Source organism: Leucopleurus acutus (assembly GCF_964270905.1).
Source record: "Leucopleurus acutus genome assembly, chromosome: 4".
Classification (NCBI taxonomy): domain Eukaryota; kingdom Metazoa; phylum Chordata; class Mammalia; order Artiodactyla; family Delphinidae; genus Leucopleurus; species Leucopleurus acutus.
Genome location: NC_139146.1, coordinates 51,780,905 through 51,793,140, shown reverse-complemented (window position 1 = coordinate 51,793,140; position 12,236 = coordinate 51,780,905). Strand labels below are relative to the sequence as shown.

The window sequence follows — 12,236 nt, the reverse complement described above, 5'->3', positions numbered from 1 at the left end:
CTCTCCCCGCAAGAAAAACTGGGTCTAGTTAAGCAAGAATTCATTCTATCGTGCTCCCTAACGGTTTTTTAATTTTAATGGAAAAGACAGTAAAATAACAAATGAAATCTTCAAGTACTTGGCAACGGGAATTACTCAATAACACACATCCTTTTTGCCTAGCCTCTGCCTCATCCCTTCAAAAAACATGTAACAGCCGTAAAGCCAAAACCACAACAGTGGGGACTTTCTATGACGGTTTCTTAAGCAAGTGGAAAACCACAACTTCCCGAGGAAGGAGCGTTTTCTAGATATCACACTCGGTGGGAGAGAGAGAAGGGGATCTGAATCCGAGAGCCCTAAAAGCCCACGGCACGTTCAGGCTCACCCACGCCCCTTGGCTCCCGACAGCGAGGCTCAGCCCAGACGCGGACCCACCGTGAGGGCACAGCGGGGCGGGCGGGGCGGGATCGGAGGAAACCACCACCTCGACTCCCGAGTTCCCCTGGCGACCCGAGCTCCCCTCTGCCTCTACGGTTCCAAGCCGCTCCCTGGGGGCCGCCATCTTCCCGCCGCCGTCCCGAAAGCCTCAGTCCGAACCAAAGAGGCTGAGAAAGAGCGCCGCCATGACCCGCCGTGACTCAGAGCGCCCCCGCTCGCCTAGGAGGAGCTTCGGCCACTGGGGCAGAGGTCACGCCCCGAAACCCAACTTCTGCTGGAACGTCTGAGAAAGAAGCCGTAAGATCCATGTTGTCATCTCAGTGATTTCTCATGTATCTGAGGGGTTCAGCTCTCTAATCTTACCTGAGCTAAGTCATGTGTCTAGTGACCGGCTGATCTAGGTTCACCTTGGCAAGAGTAACTCAGCTCTGCTCCATGTGTCTCTCGTCCTCCTGCTGTAACCAGCCTGGGCACATTTCTTTCATGGGAATGGCAGAAGCACAACAGAACTAGGAGAAACAGACAAGGTTCTTAAGGCCTAGGCTCGGAGCTGCCACTGTCACTTCTACCTCATTCTTTTGGCTCAAGCAAGTCATATGGTCAAACACTGCAGAGTTACATGGCAAAGGGCATAGGTCAGAAAGGGGTGAAAAATTGGAGCCAATGACACAGTCTATCACAAAAGCACTCTTCACTGGGACAACCAAGTGTCTGGTGGTACTGTTTCCCACCACTTAAGGAGCACCTGCCTCAGCAAGAAGGCAATAAGGAGGAAGCAAAACTAGGAGGTAGGAATGTATGATGATACCATGTGAGCACCTAGATCCAACCATGCCTGAAGTTTCCAGTTACATGAGTCACAAACTCCTCTGTCTGCTTAAGACAGTTTGAGATGAGGTTGGTTCTATCTATCACAACCAAGAATGTCCACTAATGTTCTGTGGTCACAGCACAATATTGGATGGATATATTTGTTCATTAATATGCCTGGATTCCCTTTTCCAGTCAAGACCAGCTAACCCTGCTCTCCATTCTCCCTGCTACGATCCCTGTCAGTCTGCCTGCTATGCTCCCCTCCATCCAATCTGTCCCTTCTGGCCCTTGCAGTGGAACCCAGTCTCCTCAGCTGCCTTGTGCCTTGCTGCCCAAAAATCAGCACACAGACCTACTTCTCTTTAAGGGGAAAACTGTCAGGGGTGACAAGAAAGGAATCCTACAAAAGACTTTACCATGTCAGTCTCTGCTCTCTTGTTCTGGATCCTGACTCCCCTGCTGAAAGGGTCACTTCTATGGACTGAATAGTGTCCCCCTCAAAGTTCATATGTTGAAGCCCTGCCCCACAATGTGATGGTATTACAGGTGGGATCTTTGGAAGATAATTAGGTTTAAATGAAGGCATGAAGGTAGGCTCCCAAAATGGGATTAGTGCCCTCATAAGAAGAGACACCAGAATGTGCATGCTCTCCCTCTCCCTCTCCCTCTCTCTCTCTCTCTCTCTCTCTCTCTCTCTCTCTCTCTCTCTCTCTCTCTCTCTTTCTCTCTCTCTCTCTCTCTGCCATGTGAGGGAGGACACAGTAAGAAGGGGGCCATCCACAAGCAAGGAACAGTATCCTCACCAGGAACTGAATCTTCTGGCACCTTGATCTTGGACTTCTCAGCCTCCAGCACTGTGAGAAATAAATGTCTGATATTTAATACACCCAGTCTACAGAATCTTGTCATAGCAGCCTGCACTGACTAAGACACTCATTATGCCCCTTGACTTCTGACCTCTGCTTTAAATTCTGAGAGCAGACCTCTCCCCACCTCTGAAAAGCCTTAACTGTAACAACTTGGTTGGGGAAGGACTTGGACACAGAGGGGCTTTGTGTAGCCTTCCACACATCTTTGAAAAACAGCAACAACCCTGCTGAACCAAACACCCCGAAAGTAAGGACACCTTTCAATAAGCTACTGAGATTCACTGGTCATTTCTGATGTGTCGGGCTTGGCGTGCATCCCAGGACACGACAGACAGCAGTCCTTATGGAGGAGGCCTTTTAGAAGCCAATGCAGACCAGAGGACATGGACCCCGGCGGGCATACCATCAGCGCGCTGAAGGGACTGGCCCTCCACGTTCCTTCCTGCCTGCATATGTCCCTCTAGTGAGACAGCCAGGAGCGAGGTGCAAAAAAGAGCATGATTAAAAAAAAAAAAAAAAAAAAAAAAAGAGCATGATTTATGTGCGTGAAAGTGACCGTTCCTTGTCTACACATACAAATGAAACCTGGAGATAAATAAATCTTCTGAAGGTTAAAATCCTGTGGGTAGTGGGCTGAATAGTGTCCCCCAGAGATCCATGTCCGGTCAGAACCTTGAATGTGACCTTATTTGGAAATAGGGTCTTTGCAGATGTAATTAGTTAATGATAAAGATGAGGTCATACTGGATTAGGGTGAGCCCTAAATCCAATGAGAATGTCCTTATAAGAAGGGGAGAGGACATAGAGAAGAAGGCCACGTGAGGACAGAGGTGGACAGAGATTGGGGTTATGCTGGCACAAGCCAAGGAATGCCTGGGGCCACTAGAATCTAGGAAGAAGCAAGAAAGGCTCCTCCTCCCCTAGAGACTTTGGAGGGAACATGGCCCTGCTGACCCCTTGATTTTGGACAGCCAGCCTCCAGAGCTGTAGGAGAAGACACTTCTGTTGTTTGAAGTCACCTGGCTTGTGGCACTGTGTCACAGCAGCCCTAGGAAACTAACGCACCTTGTCTGAGGCTTGGTCTTGAGACCTTTTTGCTCAGAGCCCCACCGTTTACTTTCCAGGTGACCCTGGAGAAGTCACTATCTAAGCTTCAGGTTCCTCGTCTGTAAAAATAGCACTGTTGGGCTTCCCTGGTGGCGCAGTGGTTAAGAATCTGCCTGCCAGTGCAGGCGACACAGGTTTGAGCCCTGGTCCAGGAAGATCCCACATGCCGCAGAGTAACCAAGCCCGTGCACCACAACTACTGAAGCCGGCCTGCCTAAAGCCCGTGCGCCGCAATAAGAAGCCCGCGCACCACAACGAAGAGTAGCCCCCATTCGCCACAACTAGAGAAAGCTGGCGCGCAGCAACAAAGACCCAACGCAGCCAAAAATGAATTAAAAAAAAATAGTACTATCTACCGTCAAGGAGAGGGAGTGTTTGAGTACATGAGAAAATGAACACAAGAGCTCTTTGTCAACAGCCAAATGATATGTACATATTATTACATTCCTCTTTTACAGCTATGTTCCAACCTATAAAAGTGCTACTCTATGGAAGAGAATTCCATTTATTCTGGATTACTCAGCACGGTAGAACCTGGGTGAAATTATGAGAGGCAGATTTTGGCTGAAAAAGAGCATACTGTGGGGTTCCTAGAAGCAGAGCCCAGGATGGAGATTCTTGTGCAAGTGACTTTTTGAAGGAGAAACCTGTAAGGAAGTGAGAGAAGCAGGAGAAGGCAGGGGTAGAAGTGAGGCAGAGTCCAGCTTCAGCCTGATGCACAGGGAGCTATGGTGCATGACGGCACCGTGGAGTTTCCTCCTTTGGCGGGGGATGGGGGCTATTGTACCCTGCCATCTGTCAGTCCCAAGCCCAGACTAAGTAGGAGTCCTTCTTAAGGGAAGCAACTCAGCTGGGAGGTTTATCTCCTTATTTTTTCCCCCTACTCCTCCCTGCTGGTGGAATGCAGATACAGTGATGGAAGCTCCAGCAGTCATTTTTGGACCCTGAGGTCCAAATAGGAGAAACTGGACTATCAAACTCAACTCCTTTTAGGTGACAATAAATTCTTGTCTGTTTAAGCCACTTGTTTATTGTGTTTTCCCTGATACATAATCAAACTTAATGTTAAAATAGGGTTTTTTTTTGTAATGGCACTTCAGGTTTCAAAAATGTTATTTGTAACTAAAATCATGTACTATACGCTCTCCAGATTATAATGCTCCTCCTTTGAAAATGGAAGGATTACAATCTGAATAGCTATTTAAAAAAAATATTCTGCCACCATGCCTGGTGCTTAAATATATAAATGTTTCATTTATATATCAACTCGCAGGAGCTATACTATTAGGTACACTTTACAGATGAGGAAACAGGATCGGAGGTTGGGCTGTGTAGGGCAACCGTGAGGAAAGTTGGCTCTGCAGTCAGTTGGTCTTGGTTCTAATTCCACTCCACCACTTGCTAGGTTAGGCAAGTTACTTAACCTTTCTTTGCCTCAGTTTCTCATTCTGTATACAGAGGGATGAGGTACTGTTGGGAGGATAAAAAGAGCTGATTCATGTAGTACACTTACCAAAGTGCCTGGAACGTAGTGAGGAGTTATTATAATGGCTCAGGGTTAGAGATGAGGCAGGATTTGAACCATGATCCCTCCAACTCCAAGGCTCATATGCTCCTTCAGCAACCTCTGCAGCAGATAGGCCACCCTAGTCCTTGCTTCAGGGAAAGAGCATGCTGCCTGCTCTTCATCTGTTCACCTCTTATTCCTGTTTGCTTGGTTAACACCTGGTCCGCTCTCATGATTGCTTAGACATCACCTCCTCTGGGAGAGCCTTCCCTGAGCCCCAAGGTTAGGTTAGATGCTCCTCTTATGTCCTCCTGTAGCATCCTGAATGTACATCAGTAGTATTGATGATCACTCTACATTATTAATTGCCTGATTGCTGGCTTGTGCCACCCTTTACCCTGTAAGCCCTTTGAGATCAATGATCATATATTATCCTTATATCCACAGTGCTAGCGCATAAGAGACTTTTAATACATATTACTGATTAAATGACAACTAAAATCAGACTTTAAAAATCTGAGGATGTTTGAGTTGGAAGGAACCGTTGTGTCATCTCATCTAGTGATTCCAGCAAGGGCTGTGCCACCTCCTAGGGGGCACATTTTAGAAATGCCAGGAGGTGTTTTTGGTTGTGACAGTGATTGGGGGATGCTACTGGAATGTGGAGGGCAGGGGCTGTGCTAAAAGATCTGTAATGGTTAGGACAGTCCTGTGCCATGAAGAACTAACTACTCTCAATCCTGCACAACTTCCTCTAGAGTCTGGAAAGACACTTATGTAGGTGAGTAACCTGTTTATAGTTATTTGAACCTACACGCCAACTTTAATTTACACAAACACAAAGTAGTTTCTTACAGTTTTAATATATCTGAATATGCCAGGAATGCAACAACTGTGTATATCAGGGGGCAATTATACTTTGCTTTGTCCAGAAAAAAAAAATTCTTCACCACTGTGGAAAACTCACATGATCAACAACAACATGGCTCATGTAATCCGAATTCCCAGTACACCCCATCTGTATCTGCCTTTAAAGCTGTTACCTTCATTGCTTGTCTGTCAGCAATTTCTGTCTAATAAGCTATTCTAAAACATAGTGGCTTAAAACAAGTCATTCTCTCGCATACATCGTGGGTTAGCTGGCGGTTGGCTGGCGTGGCTGGGCTCAGCGGAGTGGGTTAGCTGGCGGTTGGCTGGCGTGGCTGGGCTCAGCGGAGTGGTCCTGCTTCACACTTGGTCAGCTGAGCCTGCTCCCAGCTTGGGTTGGGCTCAGGCCTGCTCACTGTGTCTCATCGTGGGCCCGGGCTGGAGGGGCAGCAGACACCTGGGAGCAGTTCTTCTCATGATAATGGCAGAGGCGCAAGAGGGCAAGTCTCACTGCACAGCACATTTCACGCCTTATTTCAGTCTTGCCTGACTCTCCCACTCGGCCAAAGCAGGCCACACTGGCAAGCCCAAAATCAAGGGGTGGAAAAGTACAAGTACACTCTTCCCGTGGAGGTGGAGGGCAGAGTGGATATTTTTGAGCAAAATCTAATCCACCTCAGTGATTTTACACAAATATCCTAATTTAGCTCTGATTTCAAAATGTCATACATAAAGAAAAATTCAGTTTTGTCTTACTTATCTTGAATCTAAGTGTATTCATTATAAGAATGTATTATAAGTGTATTATAAATGTATTATAAGTGTATTCATTATAAGAAAGTATGTGCACCTGACAATTTCACTATAATATGTATGACATTTTGAAATCAGAGCTAAATTAGGATATTTGTGTAAATCACTGAGGTGGATTAGATTTTGCTCAAAAATATCCACTCTGCCCTCCACCTCCACGGGAAGAGTGTACTTGTACTTTTCCACCCCTTGATTTTGGGCTTGCGTGTGGCCTGCTTTGGCGAAGTGGGAGAGTCAGGCAAGACTGAAATGTGCTGTGCAGTGAGACTTGCCCTCTGCGCCTCTGCCATTATCATGAGAAGAACTGTTGCCCCTCCACCCACGATGTGAGCCCTACCACTCCGCCTGAGCCCCCCGCACCGTGGGCCAACCGCAAGCTAGAGGAATCCTGAGTGCATCAACAGAGACCCAACACCACCAAAGATAAATACATACATTTAAAATATTTTGTGTATTTTATTTGAAATTAGTTGTTTAGTTAGATTAAATTATCTATGAATTTCATTTTAAGAGGGTCAAGAGGGTCGGCAAAGTATTTTTTACGAGAAGAGGACAAGGGGAAAAGGTTGGGACCACAGAGGTAATCCAGTACAGCTCAGCCTGATGAGGGGGGTAGCTGGGCCATACACGCCCCCACTTTGAATCCTGCTCTACCCTTCACAGATTACGTCACTTCAGGCAAGTTGCTTCACATCTCTGAGCCTTTCTCAGGTGTACTATGTGTAATAATACACGTGGCTTCTGGGTTGCGGAAAGAATGAAATGAACGCACATGTGTGACATTCAGGATCCTGGCAGGGAACAGACGGCACATTCACGTAGGGTAATTGAAGGAAGCTTCATAAGGGGGCTGTTTACCAGGCTGGGGGCAGGGTTAAGTTAAACTACCCAGGGAAAGTGCATTCCCTTAGGGCTATTACTAGCAGGAAGTTATTTCCACCCCAGGTCTACAGGGCCAAGGAAGTTACTTGAAACCCAAAGAGAATAATTATATGGAAGGAACAGCCCTACAGAGCGATGGCCTTCAGCAGAGGGCCTCAGCCAACCATGACACGCCCACAGGGAAGAAGCTGGGGGGATAAATATCCAGCCTCAGTCTCCTCCTTTGTCCCTCAGATCTTTCATCTGTCAGTGTCTCCTACTGGGGAAAAAAAAACAACAGGCAGAGATGAGATGTAGAAGTGCCTTTTGATGGCGTCCATAAAGGTCAGCCTCCCAGAGCATAGAGCAGAAGGGGAAAGCGGGGAGCAAATCTGGAGGAGAAAAAAAGAGGATGATTACACAGCATGAAAAACACAGTACATGGCAAAGTAAGAACTTTATAAGTGGTAGCACAGTTAACTAAATAAGTAAACACACCCACACACATACATATACATATACACATACACATACACATACATACAGGGGAAACTCAAATAATCTCCCCAAAGTATGAATAGAACCTCCACTAGAATCTAGTTGATCTTGTAGGGAAGGTAAAACAATCTCTTTCTCCTACCCATCTTGGGTTCTCTGGCTGAGGCCCTACAAATTAAACTAACAAAAAAACAGATTAATAAGAGAAAAAACAAGCAGACGTTTATAAACACGTGTGTCAAGCATACACACGGGAGCACTTAGAGGTGAGTACCTCAAAGAGGTCGTTAGAACCTAGGCTTACACAGCATCTTGACAAAAGAACAGTATATTTTTAGAGACATGACATGAGAAGGACTTTGAGCTCCTACAGGTGGCAAATTGTGGGAAGGCGAGGAGATGGGGAAACTAATGGTAAATAAGGGTCTAGAATTGTCTATGGTGATTTATTTCTGTTCTTCTTGACAGAGAGGGGAGGTGGCGGGGAGGAGGGCATCTTTACAAATTATGTTCTGCATTTAGGCAAATAAGGGGAAGGCAAAGAGCTTTTCTTATATCTGCTGATTCTCAATTGCCTTCAGCTCCAAATCATCCTTAAACCAAAGTGGCATATTCTGCTACCTTTCCGTCTCTTCGTTCAAAGGCTTTTTCTACTGCATTCCTTTATAGATTATATCAAATTTCCACGTCAGCAATGACAACTTGACCTCTCTGAGCCACAGACTTTCGAAACTTTAAAATAAAGATACTAATATTTGCCCTCAAAACATATTAAGGGGGATGTTGTCCCAGTAATTGAGCAGCATTTAAGCGAGAGATTCAGGGAATTAAGCATATCCAATTCCTCATCTACAGCGTGGAGAGTAAGCGTAGCTGAATGTTACATTGCTTAGAAACTATGCCAGGGCAGTGGCGACCTTGGTCTAAACCGGTGCCTTGGTTGAAATACAGTTACCTGTAAGTGCTGCAATTTAAAACAAACACTTGAAGGGTAGAGTAGTTTTCCGGATTGTTCCCAAAGCCACACTGAGATTAAAGGCAGTCTTATTTCACCCTGACAGGCGTTTGGGCACAAGCATCGCTGAACCTGGTTAAACCAGTTCCAGCAGCCGGGGGATCAGCCCTAAATGTTTACACAACTTTCTGACTCCTGGGAAAGGCAAGGCTACCTGATTTTTCTACTGTTTCTGAAAGCTTCAATAGTTTCAGAAGTCTTAACAGTCAGGTGGGAATTGTGTAACCAGAGGTAAGGAGCAGCCAGGGTTCCTGGAGTCAAAGGAAAAATAAACACATCTCTTTGCATACAGAGTAGATTAGCTGCTTCTTTTTGATATCACATGCTTTCCATTTTCAGGTCTTAAAAAACCCACAAGGCGACCTGCAGAGAGGTACCAGCCACTGGCTGCCAGATTAGCATTTCACCAGCTGGAACCAGATGTCAGGATTCTGCACAAATACCTTTTTGAAATGTCGCTTAGTTTCTCAGGGAGTCAGGTTCGGACAAATCTCTCACTATTACCCAGTGACCTCAGGTGCCTTTTCCTCTCAACCCCAGATCAACCCCGGGTGTCACACAACAGAAAACTTTAAAATAGGCTTTGGTTCCAAATCTGTCACCATGCTCCAGGAAAGATGATATTCAATCTAAAACTTTATGCAATAATCCAAACCCATAAACACAGATGTGTGCTTTATTTCATCATCTAAAACCCAAAATCCAAAAGTACCACTAACACACACAGACAGCTGCTCCGATAAAAACTGAATCCATAACAGAATTTGTACACACTTTTCACAAAATACATGAAATGACATTATATGTCATCTTTGTTACAAAACTTTGAAGTTAGCATTAGCTCGTGTATTTCACAGGTGGAGAGAAAGCTGGTCTGGGAGATTGTAAGATCTGCCCAGGGGCATGGAGCTCATGAGCAGAGCCGGGACTTAAATACAGGTCTATTCCAATCTCAGACTCAGCCAAAAGGGAATTGTGGCCTATCTTCTACTTATTGAAGATACGCAATATTAGAACATAAGTAAGTTTGCAGTATTTCAAAAAGACAAAAGTTAAATCTATTGTATTATTTGGCTTTAGAATAAAAACTTCAAAGCTTAAGGATTTGTTTTCTCAGAGAACTCTTTACATGGAATCTGAAGCAGGTTAAAATTCACTGAATAAGATGATGCTGATTAATAACGCACTTTGTTAGATAAATGTATTTTCGTTATATACTTTCACAGTTCAATCCATGGGCCCACTTAACATTTAGGGATCTTCAGATGACAAACACTGAGTAAAAGCAAGATAGCTCACGGCAATGAATAAAAGCTCTCAGAAGTCATACACGGCTTTGTTCCAAGTTATGTATTTTGTTCCTCAGATTTTATGCTTAAGTACTACCAGTCATGACAATATTTTTTTGATATTATGACAGATTAGTAGACTTGCTTGATGGAAACCAACTCATCATCATCATCATTATCATCATCAAAAAAGAGAGCTAAATAAGAAAAACTCATTGACAAAAAAAGATGGGACAAGAATTAAGTTTTCAAAGAAATGGGGGTAGGAGGAAATCTAACCACACTCCATACACAAGAATATGTTCTGATTTGTTAAAAGAGCTCCTGCTGCCACAGCTCTCTGGCTTTTTTGGGATTTCCTCTCCTAACATGATGAATTCGTTGATAAAAATTAAATCTCTCTTTTCTAACTCCTGATCTAAATGCAATATGAAGTACACAGAATCGTTTGTGAAATATTCTTGCCAAAAATGTTTAATCTGAACCTATTCAAGCTTTTAGATCTCATTTCCAATTTATAGGAAATACAGGGGATAGAGAATCAAGTTGAACGCTAAGAGGAAATAATGAGACAGATCCAGTATGGGGAATATCCCAAAAGTTAATGTCATGGGGAAAGTGAAGGAACTGTTTTAGATTAAAAACTAGAACAACAGATGCAATGTATACAACTTGATTGGATCTCGATTCAAAGAAACCTAGCTATAAAATATATATTTGGTGAATAATTAAAGATATATGAATACGGTCTATATAACAGATAACAGGAATTTTTTGTTTATCTAGGAGAGATGATGTTATGGTAAGTAGAATGGTCTTATTCTCCTCTCTTTCGTTGTACTCTTTCTACATGACTAGCTTGGGTTTCCTCACAGCATGGCGGATTCTGGGTAGTTGGACTTTTTTTTTTTTATTGGCCGTGCCACATGGTGTGCGGGATCTTAGCTCCCTGGCCAGGGATCAAACCCATGCCCCTTGCAGTGGAAGCATGGAGTCTTAACCACTGGACTGCCAGGGAAGTCCCATTTGACTTCTTACATGGCAGCTGATTTCCCAGGGAGAGTGGAGGCTGCCAGGCTTCTTAAAGACTAAGCCCAAACTGGCATAGCTGCACTTTTGTTACATTCTGATGATTAAAGCAAGTTGCAAGCCCAGCCCAGATAGAAATGGGTGAGAGGTAGATTCCACTTCCTCATGGGTGGAAAAGTACACGCTTGCAAAGAGGGAAGGAAGTGATGACAGCCATCTTTGGGGACTATCTACTCCCTTACCTCCAAAGAATGGATTAAATATATTGAGATGTTGAATGAAAGCCACGCTCTTCACAAGACAAGCCTAGACATTGAAAATATGCTTCTATTAATAAATAAGAAAAATGTTGACAGCTCAGGTCAAAGCCAGTGAAGCATTTTGTTTACAAAGCATTTCATTTCCCTCCCCTGTAGGCAAAGAATTTACAGTCTAAGAGGCAAAGGTAGAGATGTGCACACACGATCAAAGATTAAGACATTATTCTCTCAAAAATACTTCATTTTAGACCTACCACCATTTTCCGGTTTTCCTTCTGCCTTTGAGCGGTATCTGAAGAGTGAATCCAAGAGCTGAAACTGTATTTTACTGATTTCTGTCTTCCTACTGCCTTTTGGAGAACCTGGCATACAGTGAGTACCCATAAATGTTTGTTGAATTCAGTGAGTGACTTCTATCATACAAACTGTTGTCCATACAGGTGTTGGGATTTTAGCAAATGAGAAAAGCTAAAGCAAATTCATGTATCTGCCATGATTGAGAAACGGAGCTGTTCTGGTTCACAACTATGCAGAACAGAACCAGGAGCGAGGCAGTAAGCATGACGTTTATTTCAGTTGTAAAAATAATTATTACAAATCCAGGTTGAAAAGTCCTACACATTATTAAGAAGAAAGCCTCTCAGACTTCACTTCAGAAAATATTTACAGATGGGTGTTCTTATTATTTCAGTGTTCCACTGAGGATATGACTAAGGAGGTGGCTGGGACTGCAGCAGTGGCCAAGGTTGAGGCTGAGCCTGGCCGCAATCAGAGAGCCTAATGCAGATGGAGGTGCCTAACAGTTTTTTAGTTTGGGTAGTGCTATGGACTGCATTGTGTCCCCTCCCCCCAATTCATATGCTGAAGCTCTAGCCCCCATGTGACTAT

General features: G+C 44.3%; 1 protein-coding gene across 1 annotated transcript in view; it reads right to left on the bottom strand.

Annotated features, from left to right (window-relative positions):
- ZCCHC4 (zinc finger CCHC-type containing 4) overlaps positions 1–544 on the bottom strand; it is a gene marked incomplete at its 5' end in the record, with an annotated part of 47,708 nt that extends 47,164 nt beyond the window's left edge. Inside the window, 1 exon segment of the mRNA XM_082838026.1 lies at positions 418–544. Coding sequence (XP_082694152.1) covers positions 418–544 — 127 coding nt within the window.
- Positions 545–12,236: the final 11,692 nt, after the last annotated feature.